Source organism: Hyperoodon ampullatus (assembly GCF_949752795.1).
Source record: "Hyperoodon ampullatus genome assembly, chromosome: 2".
NCBI lineage: Eukaryota > Metazoa > Chordata > Mammalia > Artiodactyla > Ziphiidae > Hyperoodon > Hyperoodon ampullatus.
In genome coordinates, this window is record NC_136915.1 from 97523220 (window position 1) to 97538616 (window position 15397).

At 50.5% G+C, this 15397-nt stretch overlaps 1 protein-coding gene across 1 annotated transcript; it reads left to right on the forward strand.

Moving 5' to 3' along the window:
• Positions 1 to 1023: 1023 nt before the first annotated feature.
• Positions 1024 to 12506, forward strand: SYPL2 (synaptophysin like 2; the record flags this gene model as incomplete). Its single annotated transcript, XM_079697933.1, has 6 exons — positions 1024 to 1077; positions 1238 to 1312; positions 8475 to 8599; positions 9661 to 9862; positions 10799 to 10990; positions 12360 to 12506. The coding sequence occupies 6 exons, from the start codon at positions 1024 to 1026 to the stop codon at positions 12504 to 12506; spliced, it is 795 nt and encodes a 264-aa protein (XP_079554059.1).
• Positions 12507 to 15397: the final 2891 nt, after the last annotated feature.

Consider the following 15397-nt stretch of genomic DNA (forward strand, 5'->3'; position numbering starts at 1 on the left):
TTACACTCTGGTAAACCGAATGTGTAATATTCATCATTACTCATTCAGGCTCCTGCGGAACACATCTTGAAAATTAGGGACCGATTTACGGTGGATCATATGCAACAACGTCAACTTTTCAACACAAAGTACATCTTCTTAGCCAACCACCCCCCTTCCCCGCCATTCCTCAAAGAATATTTTCACTCTCATTTAAATGGCGAGGGCTATTTTAAAGGAGATTGAGTTTATACTTTTAAATGATCCATAACTTTTAAATCACTAACGTAAGAATGCTTTTGGTGTTAACAAATTAAAGCAACGCCTAACTAGGCAGAACAATAAGTTACATTCTATTGCCCATTTCGTTTGTACTGGCTCTTGAAGATTTTGGAAGCAAGCAGTTTGTTAACTGTAAGTTTTAGAACTTTATTTCAGCCCTGATAATGCCTTTATGAAAATCCTTTAGGTTCTGAGTATTATGGTGTGAAAGAAGAAAAAACGGCACAGAGCAGTTCCAAATCCAGGAAAATTAGTAAAGATAAACTAGGAGCCGATGATTGCCAGCGCGCCAGGCTGGTTCCCGACTTTGGCTATGGGTCAGGGCAGCTGTGATGTCTCGCTTGGGACTGGCCCTGGAGGCTCCTGGCAAGGAACCTGAGCCCCCTCGCGGCCGAACTGCCCGCAGAGGCCACAGGTCCCTTTAAGGCGTCCTGCGGGCAGGGACCCGGGAGCTAAGGGGGCGGGAGGAGGGTTCTCAAGCGCACGCCACGTGACTCTATTGCCAAGTTCGTTCACGAGTTTGACAGAAGTTTGAATTGGACTCGGGGGTTTTCTGCAGCCGGCGGGGCAGAGCGGCGGCCGCGGCCTCGGCGAGCGCGAGCAGCAGCGCCCCCGCGACCCACCCAGCCAGACTGGATCCCGGGCCGCCGACGGCCGCTCGCGCATCGGTACAGCTCGCTTACCCCGCCGCGGGTCAGCAGCCCCGAGCCCCACCGCGGTCCCCGCGGACCGCGCGCCGCGCCCCGGCCCCGCCGCGCCAGCATGTCCTCGACGGAGAGCTCCAGTCGCACGGCGGACAAGTCGCCGCGCCAGCAGGTACTCCCTGCACGCCCCTGGGGCTCTCTCGCCGCCCCTTCTCCACCTGGGTGTCGGGCCGACCCTTATTCTGCCCTCTTTCCCGGGTGTGAGTGGGAGGAAGAGGGCCAGCGCTTTCCTGGGTCCCCCACCACCCTGACCCCGGGCCCTGTCTCCGCAGGTGGACCGCCTGCTCGTGGGGGTGCGCTGGAGGCGGCTGGAGGAGCCGCTGGGCTTCATCAAAGTTCTCCAGTGGGTGAGTCGCTGCCCCAGACGAGGGCTATTTCGGGAGCCTGGGCTGTGACTCTGACCCGAGCAATGTGGCCGAAGTGGGGGGCGGGGAGGTGCTGAGGCCGGTCCCGGAGGAAGGGTGGGGGGCGGCGACAGGTGGGCGGGGGAGGGGCGGGCTGGAGCTCCTTCTCCAGCACTTGGTGGCAGGAGGGTGAGGAGCGAAGCATGCGGAGCCCCGGATTCGGTCCTTCTATGTGCAAGGAGTCTTTGCCCAGGGCGCTCACATTTCACCCGGGCGAGAGGACTCGGGTGTAACCTTTCCAGAACTCTGATCCTGCACATACCACTCCTCGGTGGCGGGAGGGGCGAAGAGGACAAATGGGAATGAGGAAAGCTGCAGAGGGCAGAGGACGGAAGGAGGCAGGCGATGGAAACCATCCTGTCCCCAAACCCACCAGGACCTGACTGATCCTGGAGGTGGATTCATGGGACAGGGTCTTGGCTTGGTGGCTGTCCTGTTGAGGTCACTAGAGTAATCTGCGTTCCTGTAACTGCGTGAGGGAGTGGATGAATGAATGAATGGAGTTCATGGTTCTAGGATTCCATAAAAGAAAAAATAGTAAGACAGAATAAAAATCAGCCAAAATGTGGCTTGTAGAATAAGATAGAATATTGAGCTGGAAAGCTGGGGTCCTGGGTTCTAGACCTGGACCTGCCTTTTCTACTTACTTGACCCTGGACAAATCTCTTCTTTGGACTTCAGTTTACATATTAATCAAATGTTCAGACCATCCCTAGGGTCCCTTTCTGCTCTAAATGGGTTGGCATGCTAGAACATTGCCCTTGGGTTAGACTTATCCTGTGACCTTGAAGAAATCACTTGCCCAGGGCCTCAGTTTCCCCTGTAGTGGTATAGGGGAAATGCCATCTTCTCCTGCCTCACTGGTACTTTGAAACATTAGCATGTTCTCTGTCCTTCGCGGTGCCCAAGGCCTCCTGGGTATAAATTAGGAATGTGGACAGGTGCAGTCACTCTTTCAAATCATAAAGACTTTTCGGGAGCAGTTATTGCACTATCACAGAAGAGATTTAAGTTAGACAATCCACACACCAAATGGTGTGTGAATAACTTAATTAATGTGCTTTCAGCACAGAATTCAGCTAGGGAATAAGTTACCATTAATACTGAGGAGGATTGAGTTCTAAAGGGCTTTTAACTCACTGGAGACAGGAGTTAGCACTGTGTCGCTGATTCTTAAATCATCCTTTGGATGAGAATCATCAGATCTGGAATTCGGGGGCAATAGTGCATTTGGGGTTACCTCTGGACATCTGAGACCCTGACTGGGGCTACAGGCCAGCATGCGGAGCTCCCAAGTGCAAACTCTGGGACCTGTTGGGGACTTTCCACTCTCTCTACTGCCTCAAGAGCGGTTGGAACAACTGCTGACTGAGCTCTTTCACCTCCCCCCACCACTTCCCTGCCATGAGCCACCACTTGAGTACTTGAGGGGGCCGTAGAAGAATGATATTAAGGCTCCGTGTGTCTACCATCCAGAACTAGGGATCCATTATGAGTGGTCCAGAGGAGCAGAACCAGAAATGTAAGGGTACAATTTTATCATTAAACTAGACAAATGGATCTAAGGGAAATTTGAGAAAGGCTGTCAAGGGATGAGGGAAACAATGAGGTTATTAGACCATGGAATCATCCTCCATGGGAGGGATTCTGAAAAGCTTCCTTCTTCAACTTTTCTATCCTTTTCCCAACCCTCCCCAAACCAATACCCACAACATTTCTATAAGGCTGCACAAAGCAATGCCTAGTCTCCCACAGTCAGTTCTGATCCCTAAGAATAAGACCTGTTTGACTTTTTTTTTTTTTGCGGTACGTGGGCCTCTCACTGTTGTGGCCTCTCCCGTTGCGGAGCACAGGCCCCGGACGCGCAGGCTCAGCGGCCATGGCTCACGGGCCCAGCCGCTCCGCGGCACGTGGGATCTTCCCGGACCGGGGCACGAACCCGTGTCCCCTGCATTGGCAGGTGGACTCTCAACCACTGCGCCACCAGGGAAGCCCCCTGTTTGACTTTTAAGATCCTCAACTTCTTAGAGAGGAAGTTATGCCTTTCTCTCATAATACTCAATCCAAGAGTCCAGGGCTAGGCTCTGCACTCAGCCCTCATTCGAAGGGTAGCATCATAAAGAGACATGATTTGCTTTTACTGCCATCCTGGTAGCCTGAATTCAGAGTGAGTTTCACTTGCCCTGAGTCTCTGCAGGTGAACACAGGAACCAGCACCAAAATGACAGTGAAAATGTCGTTTGGGACTTTTTGTATATTTCCTGCCTGGAGGGATCAAATACACCGGTCTGGAAAAGGGGGAAAAAACCACAGACGAACCTGCAGTTTTTGTAATGATAATTGAAAACTTTGTTGTCACTATTACAAAAAGCAAAGGTTTTACTGGAATCCTGGTGAGATAAAAGTAATGTTATTCTTTTATTAGTGAGTAGCTTAGCTTAGGGTACCTCTTTAAAATTTAAAGATTAACTAATCTCACCTCAATTGCAGTTCTGGAGTCTCACTAAGTAAGTCTACACTAAGCTAGGAAAATAACATGGGCATATACCAATTATTGGAGAACTAGTTTTTCTCTGCTTTCTAGCTATGGAGCCTAGGGTAAGTGATGAAGTCTTCATGGGTCTCAGTTTCTTATCTGTAGATGAGGGTAAGATCTATCTCATGAGCTCACTGGGAGGACAACAGGAGCTAATATCTGTAAAGCATTGGAGCATTCAGGAAGACCATGGTGAGCCTGGCAGTCCAGGAGGTATTCAGCAAGTGTTTGTTCCCAAACCTCTCCTTCTCCCTAACTTTCCCCCTTATGCAGACTGTCAGCTGGACTTGTCCTTTGGTGAGATTATTCAGATGTCACTGCAAAATCCTCACTTTGAGGGTAAGGTACGAATCTCCTGGATTACTCAGTTACTGTATCGATAATGTCACGTTACCTTTAACTTGGTGTGCCCTTGATCAGTAATTCACCTTTGAGGTGCCAAAGTCACTTATTTGGCCCTGGGGTCTCTGTAATGAAAATAAGGTATTTCCATAAATGTGGGGAATTCGAAAGTACACCATCAGAGTCCATAAAAACCAGTGAGATGATTGTGGGAATAGGATTTGGGGGAGAACTTGTCTTCCTTGTGCCCTGCACTAAGTGAAAATGTTAGTGTTCTCAGGACTGACAAAGGATTATCACCAAAAAGCAAGTCAGCACTAAAGTGGAGCCTCATCCTTAAAGTAGCAAGCTTATTCTGACATCTTTCCAAAAGAGATGCAGAGGGCTTCCCTGGTGGCGCAGTGGTTAAGAATCCGCCTGCCAATGCAGGGGACACGGGTTCGAGCCCTGGTCCGGGAAGATCCCACATGCCGTGGAGCAACTAAGCCCGTGCGCTACAACTACTGAGCTTTCTCTCTAGAGCCCACGTACCACAGCTGCTGAAGCCCGCGTGCCTAGAGCCTGTGCTCCACAACAAAAGAAGCCACTGCAATGAGAAGCCCGTGCACCGCAACAAAGAGTAGTCCTGCAACTAGAGAAAGCCCGGGCACAGCAACAAAGACCCAACACAGCCAAAAATAAAATAAATAAATTTATGAAAAAAAAAAAGAGATGCAGAGGGAGGTGGGGGAGGGGGAAGAGGAGGAGGAGGAGGAGGTGGAGGAGGAGGAGGTGGAGGAGGAGGAAGAGGGGGAGGAGGGTGGCAGTGTATGACCACTGCTGTTCCCAGCAATGCAGGTCCATGAGGAGGAAGGCTGGTTGGTACCAGAGCTCTGGAGTTGCCCCTTGTCTTAGGGTCTCCATGTCTTCTTGGCTCCTGTTCTTTATGACCAGCTTGTTTGGCTCAGAGCCTTGTGCTTGGTGACAGGGGTGGTTTCTGTTCTTCCCCACTCTTCCCTGTGGCTCAGTCACCTGGCACAATTAAGGAAGAAAGCATATCTGATACAGAAAGTAGAGGGGGCTGGGAAAGCGTGTCTTTCTCTGCTCCTACAGCCCAGGTGCAGAGCTACTTTCTCTTTGCAGTCCTCCCTGCACACGGTAGAGATCTTTTTCAGCCTTTATAACTCTGTGTTGCAGGGTTCTGTTTTGGTTTTTATCTGAGCATGACTCTCTCCTTTATGGATGCAAACTCTTGAGAGCAGGCACCAGGTCTGAATAAGTTGAATAAACTTAGATTCTGCAGCACCTGGCACAAAGTAGATGCTCGATAACTCTTTGTTGATTAATGAATGGGTGACGTAGAAAGAGCACTGAACCGGGAATCAGAAGTTGTGAATTCTCAGCCTGGCTCTCACATTGGCTAAATGTGACCTTGGGAAAGTCACTAAATCTTTTGGGACTTCAGTTTCCACCTCTATGAAATGAGACTATTGTGCTTGATAATCTCTGAGATCCTTTTTGCTCTGCTGCTCTGTGAACCTGTGAGATTTTGCTGAGATTCCTCCATCCGTTCACTTGCATAGCCAACTGTCATCTGTTATCTGACACCATCTGACTGTGTTATGTTCAGATTTAATCATATATTCTGGTTAATAAAGTTATATAAGGTGTTTAGAGGCTCCTGACTTTCAAAGAATCAGAATAGAAGGGAATACAGTTAATACTAAAGTTACTATGGGTATATTTTGCCCAGAGAGGAATCGTAAAGAAAGGTTCAGGATTTTCAGAACCTCAAGGTTGTCATCTGGACATAGCAGAACTTTCCGCAATGATGGAAAAGCTCTATAATCTGTGTTGTCCAGTATGGAACCTGCTAGTCACATGTGCCTAGGGAGCACTTGAAATGTGGCCAGTGTGTCTGAGCAACTGAATTTTAAGTGTTATTAAATTTTAATTAATTTAAATGTAAATAGCCACACTTGGCTAGTGGCTACCATTGTGGATAGTGCAGCTCTATAGTAGGAGCTCCATGAAGACAGAGGGTTTTTTTTTCTCTTTTGTTCACTAATAAATCATATCGCCTAGAACAATGCCTGGTACATAGTAGATGCTCAGTAAATGACATCTTTCTGTGGATGGTCAGGAGTGCCAGTCAAGAGAGTGCTGGTAAAAAGCAGGCTCCATAACTGACTGTTCATTGCCCCAAGTTAGGAGTACCTACTTTTGGGGGGAACCTATTACAGAGCCATTCACTGGCTAACTGCCAACAGTTAAAATATATCCAACTGTCTGCCCTTCCCAGAATGTAACGCCTTAATTGTGTCCAGTTCTGGGCACCAGAAGCTAAGAGGAACAAAGAAACTTCCAAGAGGAATCAGAGAACTGACAAGAAACAGAGCTGACAAGATTGGAGAATTCTTACGAGGACGAGCTAGAGAAGTTCCACTGTTATGCCAGGGAGGCAACTTGGAGTATGTAAAGGATAATAATACAGAGGCTTTGAGTAACTTCTCTCCAGGCCTGTCAAGAAGATGAGCAAACAGGGCTCTACTGCAGCCTCTGTAATTTAAGTCAGATCAGGAGGTTAAGCAGGCATTGGAGAGAGGTTTTACTGTCTCCTTTCCTGGATGATTTTTAAGATGGAGACAATTGTCATTTGTTTGAACTAAACCTCCTAGAAACAGAGAGGTACCCATTGTGACCTTTAGAGAGGGGTCAGTGGCTCCAGCATGAAGAAGATCTGCCAGGCCAGGCGACGCAAGGTGGGGCAGTGGCACTGGACACCACCCAGGGACAGAGCACAGCTGCTGGCAAGCCCAGCCAAAAGCACACTGATAGCGTTACCCTTGGAGAGTGACAGAATCATAGAGTTGGAAAAGGCCTTTGGATTACCTGCTCCAAACCCCTCATTTTACAGAGGAGGAAACTGAGACTCAGAGAGCAGAATGACTTATTAGAGGTCACCCTGCCAGTTAGTGACAGGGCCAGGAGACTAGGACCTGGATTTCCAGACTCCTGATCCAGGTCTCTTCACTCCACAATACTATCAAGCATTAGCAAAATTATGTGAACACAACTCTATTCTATAAACACTGGTTGCAGGACTGGGATGTGAATTAGCTGTATTCTAGGTGCTTAATATCCAAGATACCAAATCGCAAAGAAACGTACAAAAAGTGAAAAATTAACAGAATAAACTCACTGCTTAATACAAATGATTATATCGCGCACAAGCCAATGGTAAGTGCACAGGAAACGAGGCCTGAACAGATGATGTGGGAGGATCAGAGACTCCAATTTCTCACCTCCTTCTAACCGAAGTGTGTATCCTCAGAAAGAAATTAGAAAATCATAGGATGAGGGAATTTCATGTCACTCAAGGAAGGAGGTTTAGTAAAATGTGATGAAAGGTGAAGAGGAAAACAATTCATGTGACCTGAAACACCTCTGGTTCTTAACACTGAGAAATGGCAGCAGCAACGGATTATAAAGGGAAATACCACTGGGGAAAAAGCAGAGGCTGATAAGGCAAGTTGAGGATACTTTTCTCTGGGCTTGAGCCAGGACTGCCAGCATCAACCCAGCCAGCACAGTTGCCAAAGGAAAGGTGCCTTTGGGAGACAGGAGTTAGCTGGCAGTACCATGGGACAGCAGCCAGGCCCTTGCCCCCTTGGCCCCTAGGAAGACTTGGCAGAGGTTGTCCCCTCTAGCTATACCTCCACTGAGGCAGGAAGCCATTGGAAGTTAGCAAGAAGGTAATGGTAAGATTCAGTGATGGCTTCAAAGGAGAAATGGAAAGAATTCCATACACTCCTGATCTAGATTGGTGCAGGGAAATCTATTTCTAGGGTGCCTCTCCCTTGGGGAGGAAATTCAAGTCCAACTTTGAGATAGAAGTTTCCAAAGCCTAAATTGCTTTGTGTTAGTCATCATCTTAAGGAGGCTACCTGTGGTCTCCAGTGTCACATCCAATGGGGAGACCTGGAAACTGCCCATTTCTCCCTCTTCATCTCCCTCCCCGGTACCAGTCAAAGTCAACCTTATTCATTTGGCTGTTTGGTCCAACACACTGTGCAGTGAACACAGCACCCTGAGGCTGGGAGACCAAAGGAAGCCATGGGTCCCTGGGACTCCTGGCCCTCCCTGCCCCCCATATCTGCACCGGCTGAGAGTCAGAGGGTGGTTCTGAAGAGATAGACCTTGGCCAGCTGACCTTCTGACTCTCAGAGGGTCTTCACTCTCCCTCAGCTCTTTGCTATTTTCGCCTTCGGGTCCTGCGGCTCCTACAGTGGGGAAACAGGAGCAACGGTTCGCTGCAACAACGAAGCCAAGGATGTGAGCACCATCATTGTTTCGTTCGGCTATCCCTTCAGGTGAGCAGGAGTTGATTCTGACCCCGCATAGCCTCTCTCACTGGATTGGCAGGACCTGCTTAGTCTCTTTCTCCTCCAGAAACCTAAAGACCTTTTGTTGTGTGCCACTCCAGTTTCAGATAGAATTACAAGGCTCAGGTCCTTCCTGCCCTTTAGGAATTTCAGACACACTGGCCAGAGAAAAATATAAGGGAAACTCAAATAAATCCTTGTTATAATAATGTTGCAGTCCATGAATAACCAATAGCAGGTAACAACAGCTCCTACAGAAAGAACCCATGCAGTGTGGGGTGGAGGCTTCTCGACCCTCAGCAGCCTCCTCCCTGCCTTGAAGGTAAGGAAGCTTGTCAGTACTCAGATCATAAAGAGCTGATGGGGGATGCTCACCAGTACCATCAGAATACAAGGAAGTATACCTTGACCAGGAGGTAGAGGACAATACTCTTTCCTGAGTGTTTGGGAGCTTAGAGAAGGGAGAGCCCAAGTGTTCAGAGGGGAATGGGGACAGGGCTCAGCTTTTCAGAAATTTCTAGTAGCAGCAGCCAAGTTAGATTAGCTGTCTCTTGTTCATAATAGGGTATTTGTTTTTCTCTCTTGATTTTGTCCAGTGTAGTCTCATTGGGGGACCTAAATAAAACCTGAGAATGGGTGATTCCAATCTTAACTTGGCCACTGTGGACCTGTGCTTTCCCAGGGACAGAATGAAGCTGATTTCCCTGGTGGTTTGGCTACCAGAAATAGATGAACTATATATACTGTGGTTACAATCTAAAGGGTTGTAGAGATACTTGGAAATACAGGGTCACCGTATCTGGGCAGGGTGGATGAGTGTGAGGTGGTGGCTGAGAGGGAGGTAGAGTTTGACCAGAATTCCAGGGAAATTCCTGTCCTGACTGCAAGGTTCCCTCCAGAAACTTTCCTCCCTACCTGCCCCTTTCTTGGTTCTGTAAGAGTCCTCGGGTGACAACTAGTGCAGGACTGCTCCTGGGGCAGGGGAAGCCCACTGCCTCCACAGGGAGAGGATCGCCCTGAGCTCAGGGTGGGCTCCGTGCCACCTGCAGGTTGAACCGGGTCCAGTATGAGATGCCCCTCTGCGACGATGAATCCACCTCCAAGACCATGCATCTCATGGGGGACTTCTCTGCCCCCGCCGAGTTCTTCGTGACCCTGGGCATCTTTTCCTTCTTCTACACCATAGCTGCACTCATCCTCTACCTGCGTTTCCACAACATCTACACGGAGAACAGGCGCTTCCCCCTGGTGGTGAGTGGGCACAGCCAGGAGGGATGGGGTGGAGGCACTGAGGAGACACGTTCCCCGGCTGAGGACAAACATGGTGGCTTTCCTGGGTCCCTGACACTCGGATGTGAACCTCCTCAATCTCCCTGCCAGCTCTTTGCTGTTGGTCCCTTCGGGTGCTGGGGCTGCCACGGGTCCTCGGGCCAGTGGAAGGCCCATGTCCCAGGACTCTGCATCTACCAACCTCCCATCGCTTGCTCTACTCAAAGTAGGCACAATAGCTTCAAGAAGCAGGCGCTGAAGTCTGATTGCTTGGTTCAAATTCCAGCACTGTCCCTTACTAGCTGTGTGCTCTTGACAATTTCCTTAACCTCTCTAACTCTCAGTTTCCTCAACTATAAAATTGGAATAAAATAATAACTATCTAATAGTGTTTTGGAAGGATAAAGTGAACATGCATGTAAAAAACCTGGTGTATAGTTAGCCTCCATAAGTGCTAGCTATTATCAATATTATTTCCCCTTTACTTTCTCTTTATCCCAGGCATGCAAGGTGGAAAGGGTGCCTTAGGAGACCCCATTTATCTCCTGCAGTCTGCCCTCACTTTGCCACCAGTTGTAACTGAGCAGTGGTGATCAAAGGAAAGGCTGGGCGTGGGGAGAGTGTCAAGTTTAGGCCACGTGGGTTTGGGGATGACACTGACCAACAGATGCCTGGGCACATTGTTACCTGACCTCAGTTCTGAGGGCATGGGCAGGGGTAGCCCTGGCTGGCGGGATTCTCTTGGTGGCAGATTCCCTAGGATGATCTGAGTTCCCTGAAGCTCTAGGTGTTGGGTAGGATGGGAAGAGGCAGCTGTCCTGGGACCCCAGGATCCCAGTGCCTTATGGCAAGAGGAAAAGAAGTACAGAATCATGGAGGCCTTTCTGATTGTATTTCCTGTCCCTCTGCTCCTCCCAGGACTTCTGTGTGACTGTCTCCTTCACCTTTTTCTGGCTGGTAGCTGCAGCTGCCTGGGGCAAGGGCCTGACTGACATCAAGGGGGCCACACGACCATCCAGCCTGATAGCAGCCATGTCTGTGTGCAATGGAGAGGAGGCGGTGTGCAGTGCCGGGGCCACACCCTCCATGGGACTGGCCAACATCTCCGTGGTGAGACCTGTGGCCACTGAAGGGGTCTGGGGAAGGCAGCACACTCCCAGCTGCCCAGGCCTGTCACAGCAGGGTCTGAGAGGGATAGAGAGGGTGTCTCCACAGCTGCTCTCTCCGGCACTGGCAGCCAGTGCTTCCCCTGTACCTAATGCTGGCTGCTGGCCCCTGGCTGACCCTGAGGGACATTTGGGCAGAGGGAACCCAAGAGCCACTCAGCCTCCTGTGCCTTCCTCCTTCTGCCCTCTGCCTCCCATTTCCCTCTCTTCTCCCCACCTCCAGGCGTGCTCTTTGTGACTGCCTCTCCCTCCTCCTGCCTCTTTATATTCTGTGTGAATGTACACACAGGAGCAGGTGGAGGGGGAGCCTAGGGCTGTGACTGGGCTCAAAGCGGTGGGGCAGACCCAGAGTGGGTGAGAAGGGACTTATTGTCACTCAGGCCTCCAGGCTGGAAAAGGTCTTTGGGCAGTGGTGGGTCTAGCTGGTATGCATGTATTTGGCCACCCCAGCTGTTAGAACATTGAAACATCTCCATATCAGTTGGTAAGTAGCTGAGCTTTGCAAATGCCCTCCTGTCAGCCCAGCCGCCTCAGCCCTGCCCTGAAAATGGCCTGAACCTTCCCCGGGCCCAGCAACTGAAAGGTTTAATGGCTGGCACATCAGGGAGCCTTCTAGACCTTGCTGGAACCCTGCTGATAGGTGTTAGCCTCACAGCCTTTTACTGTAAAAATGTTCACACATTCGGCGAAGTTGAAAGACTTTTACAATGAACAGCCACGCACTCATCAGCTAGACAGTACCATTAACATTTTACTAGACTTGCTTTGTCCCGTATCTATCTGCCTCTCTTCACCTATCGATCCATCTTATTTTTAATGCATTTCAAAGTTGATTGCAGACATCAGTACACTTCCCCCTAAATACTCCCTGCTGATAGGTTTTTTAAATATTTTGCATAAATATTTGGATAGAGCTGGCTGGGTCGCTACCCTAGGGAAGGAGCACCTTGGACAGCTCTGGCCCCACCCACCCCGACAAGGCCTTCGGAAAACGGCCTGTGGACGCTGTGGGAAGCGCCACTAGAGCCCTTGCTCCTTGCTATGCTTTGCACGGTGCTCCACTCCAGGAGCCAGGTTCTCCTAGCGACCAAGCCACAACTTGGGTGCATGCTGTGGACAGAGTTAGACACTTTCACCAGAGAATCCCTTAGTGGGTGATGGCCTTAAACCCTGACTCTACATCCAGTTCTCTTTTAGTCTTTCTAGCCCTCTGCACCTCCCCCTCCCCCCAACACACAGGTACTCCCCCTCCCTGTTCCCAGGATGCCCTCCTTCTATTCTCATAAGCCCCCCTCCCCCTGATGTCTTTGCAGCTCTTTGGCTTTATCAGCTTCTTCCTGTGGGCCGGGAACTGTTGGTTTGTGTTCAAGGAGACCCCGTGGCATGGGAAGGGCCAGGACCAGGGCCAGGGCGCCGGCCAGGAGAGCGCAGCTGAGCAGGGAGCGGTGGAGAAGCAGTAAGCGGCCCCCACCCGGCTACTCCCGAACAGGACAGCGCCTCTTCAACCGCCTCTGGCTTCCAGGACCTCCCTCTTCTTCCTCCCCCAACTCCCCTCCCCCATTATTCTGGGCTCTGAGCTTTGAGACGTCTTCACTGGATGGGCAGGCATGGAAACCTGGGCAACCCTCCCAGTGGCTTCCTATCCCTCCTCTTGCTGGAGCCCCGGATGGCAGGAGCTCAGTGCTTCTTATCTACTACCTGGACCCAGGCATCTTACTTGGGGTCTTACATGTACCCTCATGGCCTTTGAGAACCAGCCTCTGCTACAGGCAAAGGTTGGGGTCAGGAGACCTGAGACTGGTTCCTAGCTGCCACTTCTATCAGTCTGTCCAGCGTCAATAAACGTGGGGGGAGGGGAAATTGGCTGGCAGCCTTCTCCCTGCCCCCTTGCATGGAGGGCCCACCAGTGGTTTAGTGACCCCTCTTCAATGGCTGTCATCAAGGCCCCGTGTATGCGCTGACCTCCAATCCGCCTGAGCTCAGTATGCTCCCCACCCTCTCCTCTGGCCTCTGTTTGCCCACAGAGCCCATCATGTGGGAACCCAGGAGGCTGACTAGCCTAGAAAACAGCCTTTCAGAGGGTCCCAAGTAGGCTGAGACTTGGTGGGGAGCAGATAAATTGCAACTGAGTTGCAACTTCAAGAAACAGAAGCCAGGAAACTTGCTGGGGAATCAGTTTTTTTAAAAATTCCCTTAGTCCTCCCACCCCTCCAGGCTGGGGCACTTCCACCAACACTCTAAACTCATACTTGCCCTAGAAACTCCTTACCTTCCTCCCTGTCCTCCTTCTTGGGCTTGGTCTCACACTTGGGACACAAGATGAGGGGTCTAGGAGCATCTCCATTTCAGCCCTCCCCGCCTCCCACCTCTCTCTCCCTCTCCCTTCCCCAGCCTCTTGGGTCTGAGGCATTCAAGATCCTTTTCAAAGTCTGTCCAGGCCTTCCTTTCATTCCTGTAGGGCCAGATAGGGGCTTTGAAAGGGTAAGAAAGGACCATCATGAGTCTAAGTTGCCCCAGAGCCCCAGGACATGGACGGATGGGCCCATTTCTTCCTCACTCTCTGCTCGTTTTTTTCCCGCCCTGCTCCTTCTCTGGCCCGTTTCATACTTCCCCTTCTCACCTTTACGAAAGAACACGCCCTCTCCCTTTGCCCGCCATTCCTCCCCTGCTTCCGCATCTGTTCCAAGCTCTATCCCCCCTACACGCCCACCCCAGTCCAGGGCAGGCTGATGCTCTTGGTACTTGTTCACTTCGGGACCCAGTTCCATATTTGTCTTTGGTGTGTCTCCCCTTCCTGACACCTCCTCAGTCCCCCTGCGGACCCCAGGGCCCAAGAGTCAGTGCTGACTGGATAAGGGCCATCTGTCTCCCATCCAGCTCAAAACATTTCAGTCTGCCTTGGCCATAGGGCTGCCCAGGGAAGAAGGAAGAAGGCAGAATCCAGCCATTTTCCAATCCAGTGCCAGTTAGCCCAGATGTCATCCCAAAGGTAAATGTGCCCTGTGCCAGTCTCTCCTCAGGACTGAGTCAACCCCTCCAACCTCCTCACCTTCCTCAGCACCCTCCATTGTAACGTATGCATTACTGGGGTACCCAGGCGGCAGGACCTTTGACTTCGGGACAATCATTTCCTCTTTGGGTCAGTTTCCCCACTTGACAGGAGAGTGTGAGGTTTACATCTTCAAATGCTCCAGAGTCCTTCAGTGAAAAATTAGGTGTTTTGTTTTGTTTTTCAGATTTGGGGGAAGGCATTTGAGGAGGGAAGATAGGAGATGGGGATAAGGGTGTTTCTAAGTCTGAACCTCTCTGTCCTGAGCTGTCCCCATGATTACTCAAGGACAAGGGGAGACAGTTTTGCCCACAGCTCCAGAGACACAGAGAACAAAGGGATGACCTTCAGTTTTCTTCAGGCTGGCCCCTGTGAGGGTCTGTGAGCAGCTTCTACTGGAACTTTGTTTGGATTCTGTGTACGTATTTGTAATTTATCTGAAATGTGATGGATAAGGTGTTCTCATTTGGGGGCCTAAGTTACTAATTGGCCCTTCAGCTAGGGAAAGGGGGTGGGTGAGTATGCACTCCTGCCAAGGACTCCTAGCCCAGAACTCTCCCTAGAGCAGAGAAGGCTCTTTCTCCTCTTCAAGAGGCTGGCGTATTCTCAGCCTGAAGAGCCTTGATTTAGGCTATGGCCTCTCTCTCCGTAGCCACCCTAAGAGGAAAGGCTACTTCACCTCATTACCTTCAGAGGGCTGGGCTGGGTCAAATGCTGAGTGCGCGGCTGTCCTCACAGGACTCATGTCCCTTCCAACTAGGGCTGGCATCACCACTTTGCCTAGTGGGGCCTGAGGTAGAAGGTGCTGGTTTCTCCAGTTGCCGCAGGAGGCCAACAGGCAGGGCACTTGCCCTTTGCCCTAGTAAACTCTGACCCTGCCAGGGTGCCCACCTAGGACCTTTCCTGAACATGAGTCCCCTCCACTATCATGATCATAGGTGTCCTTCTTCTGGGATTGAAGATCAGGGGTGGGGGAGAATGTTGCATGTTGTTTTCTGGTGCTTGTTATTATACATTTGAATAAACAGTGCTTCAAGCATTTGCCATGAAGGAGCCAAGAACGTAGCCCTTCTGGGGACTTTTTTCCTCCTCCTCTCCTTGCTTTAAGTTCTTGGACAAATATCAGCATTTCCACCAAAACATCATTCCACTCCTCTCCACTCTGCACTCCCAGCGATAGTCTGCAGGCTGAGGAGTTGTTCCTGGCGGACCCCAGTCTGGCAACATCTCTTTTGGTGGCACAAATTAGTCCAAAGTAACTGAGACATTAGTAAATTTAGAGCAAACTCAGAAGGCGAGAGA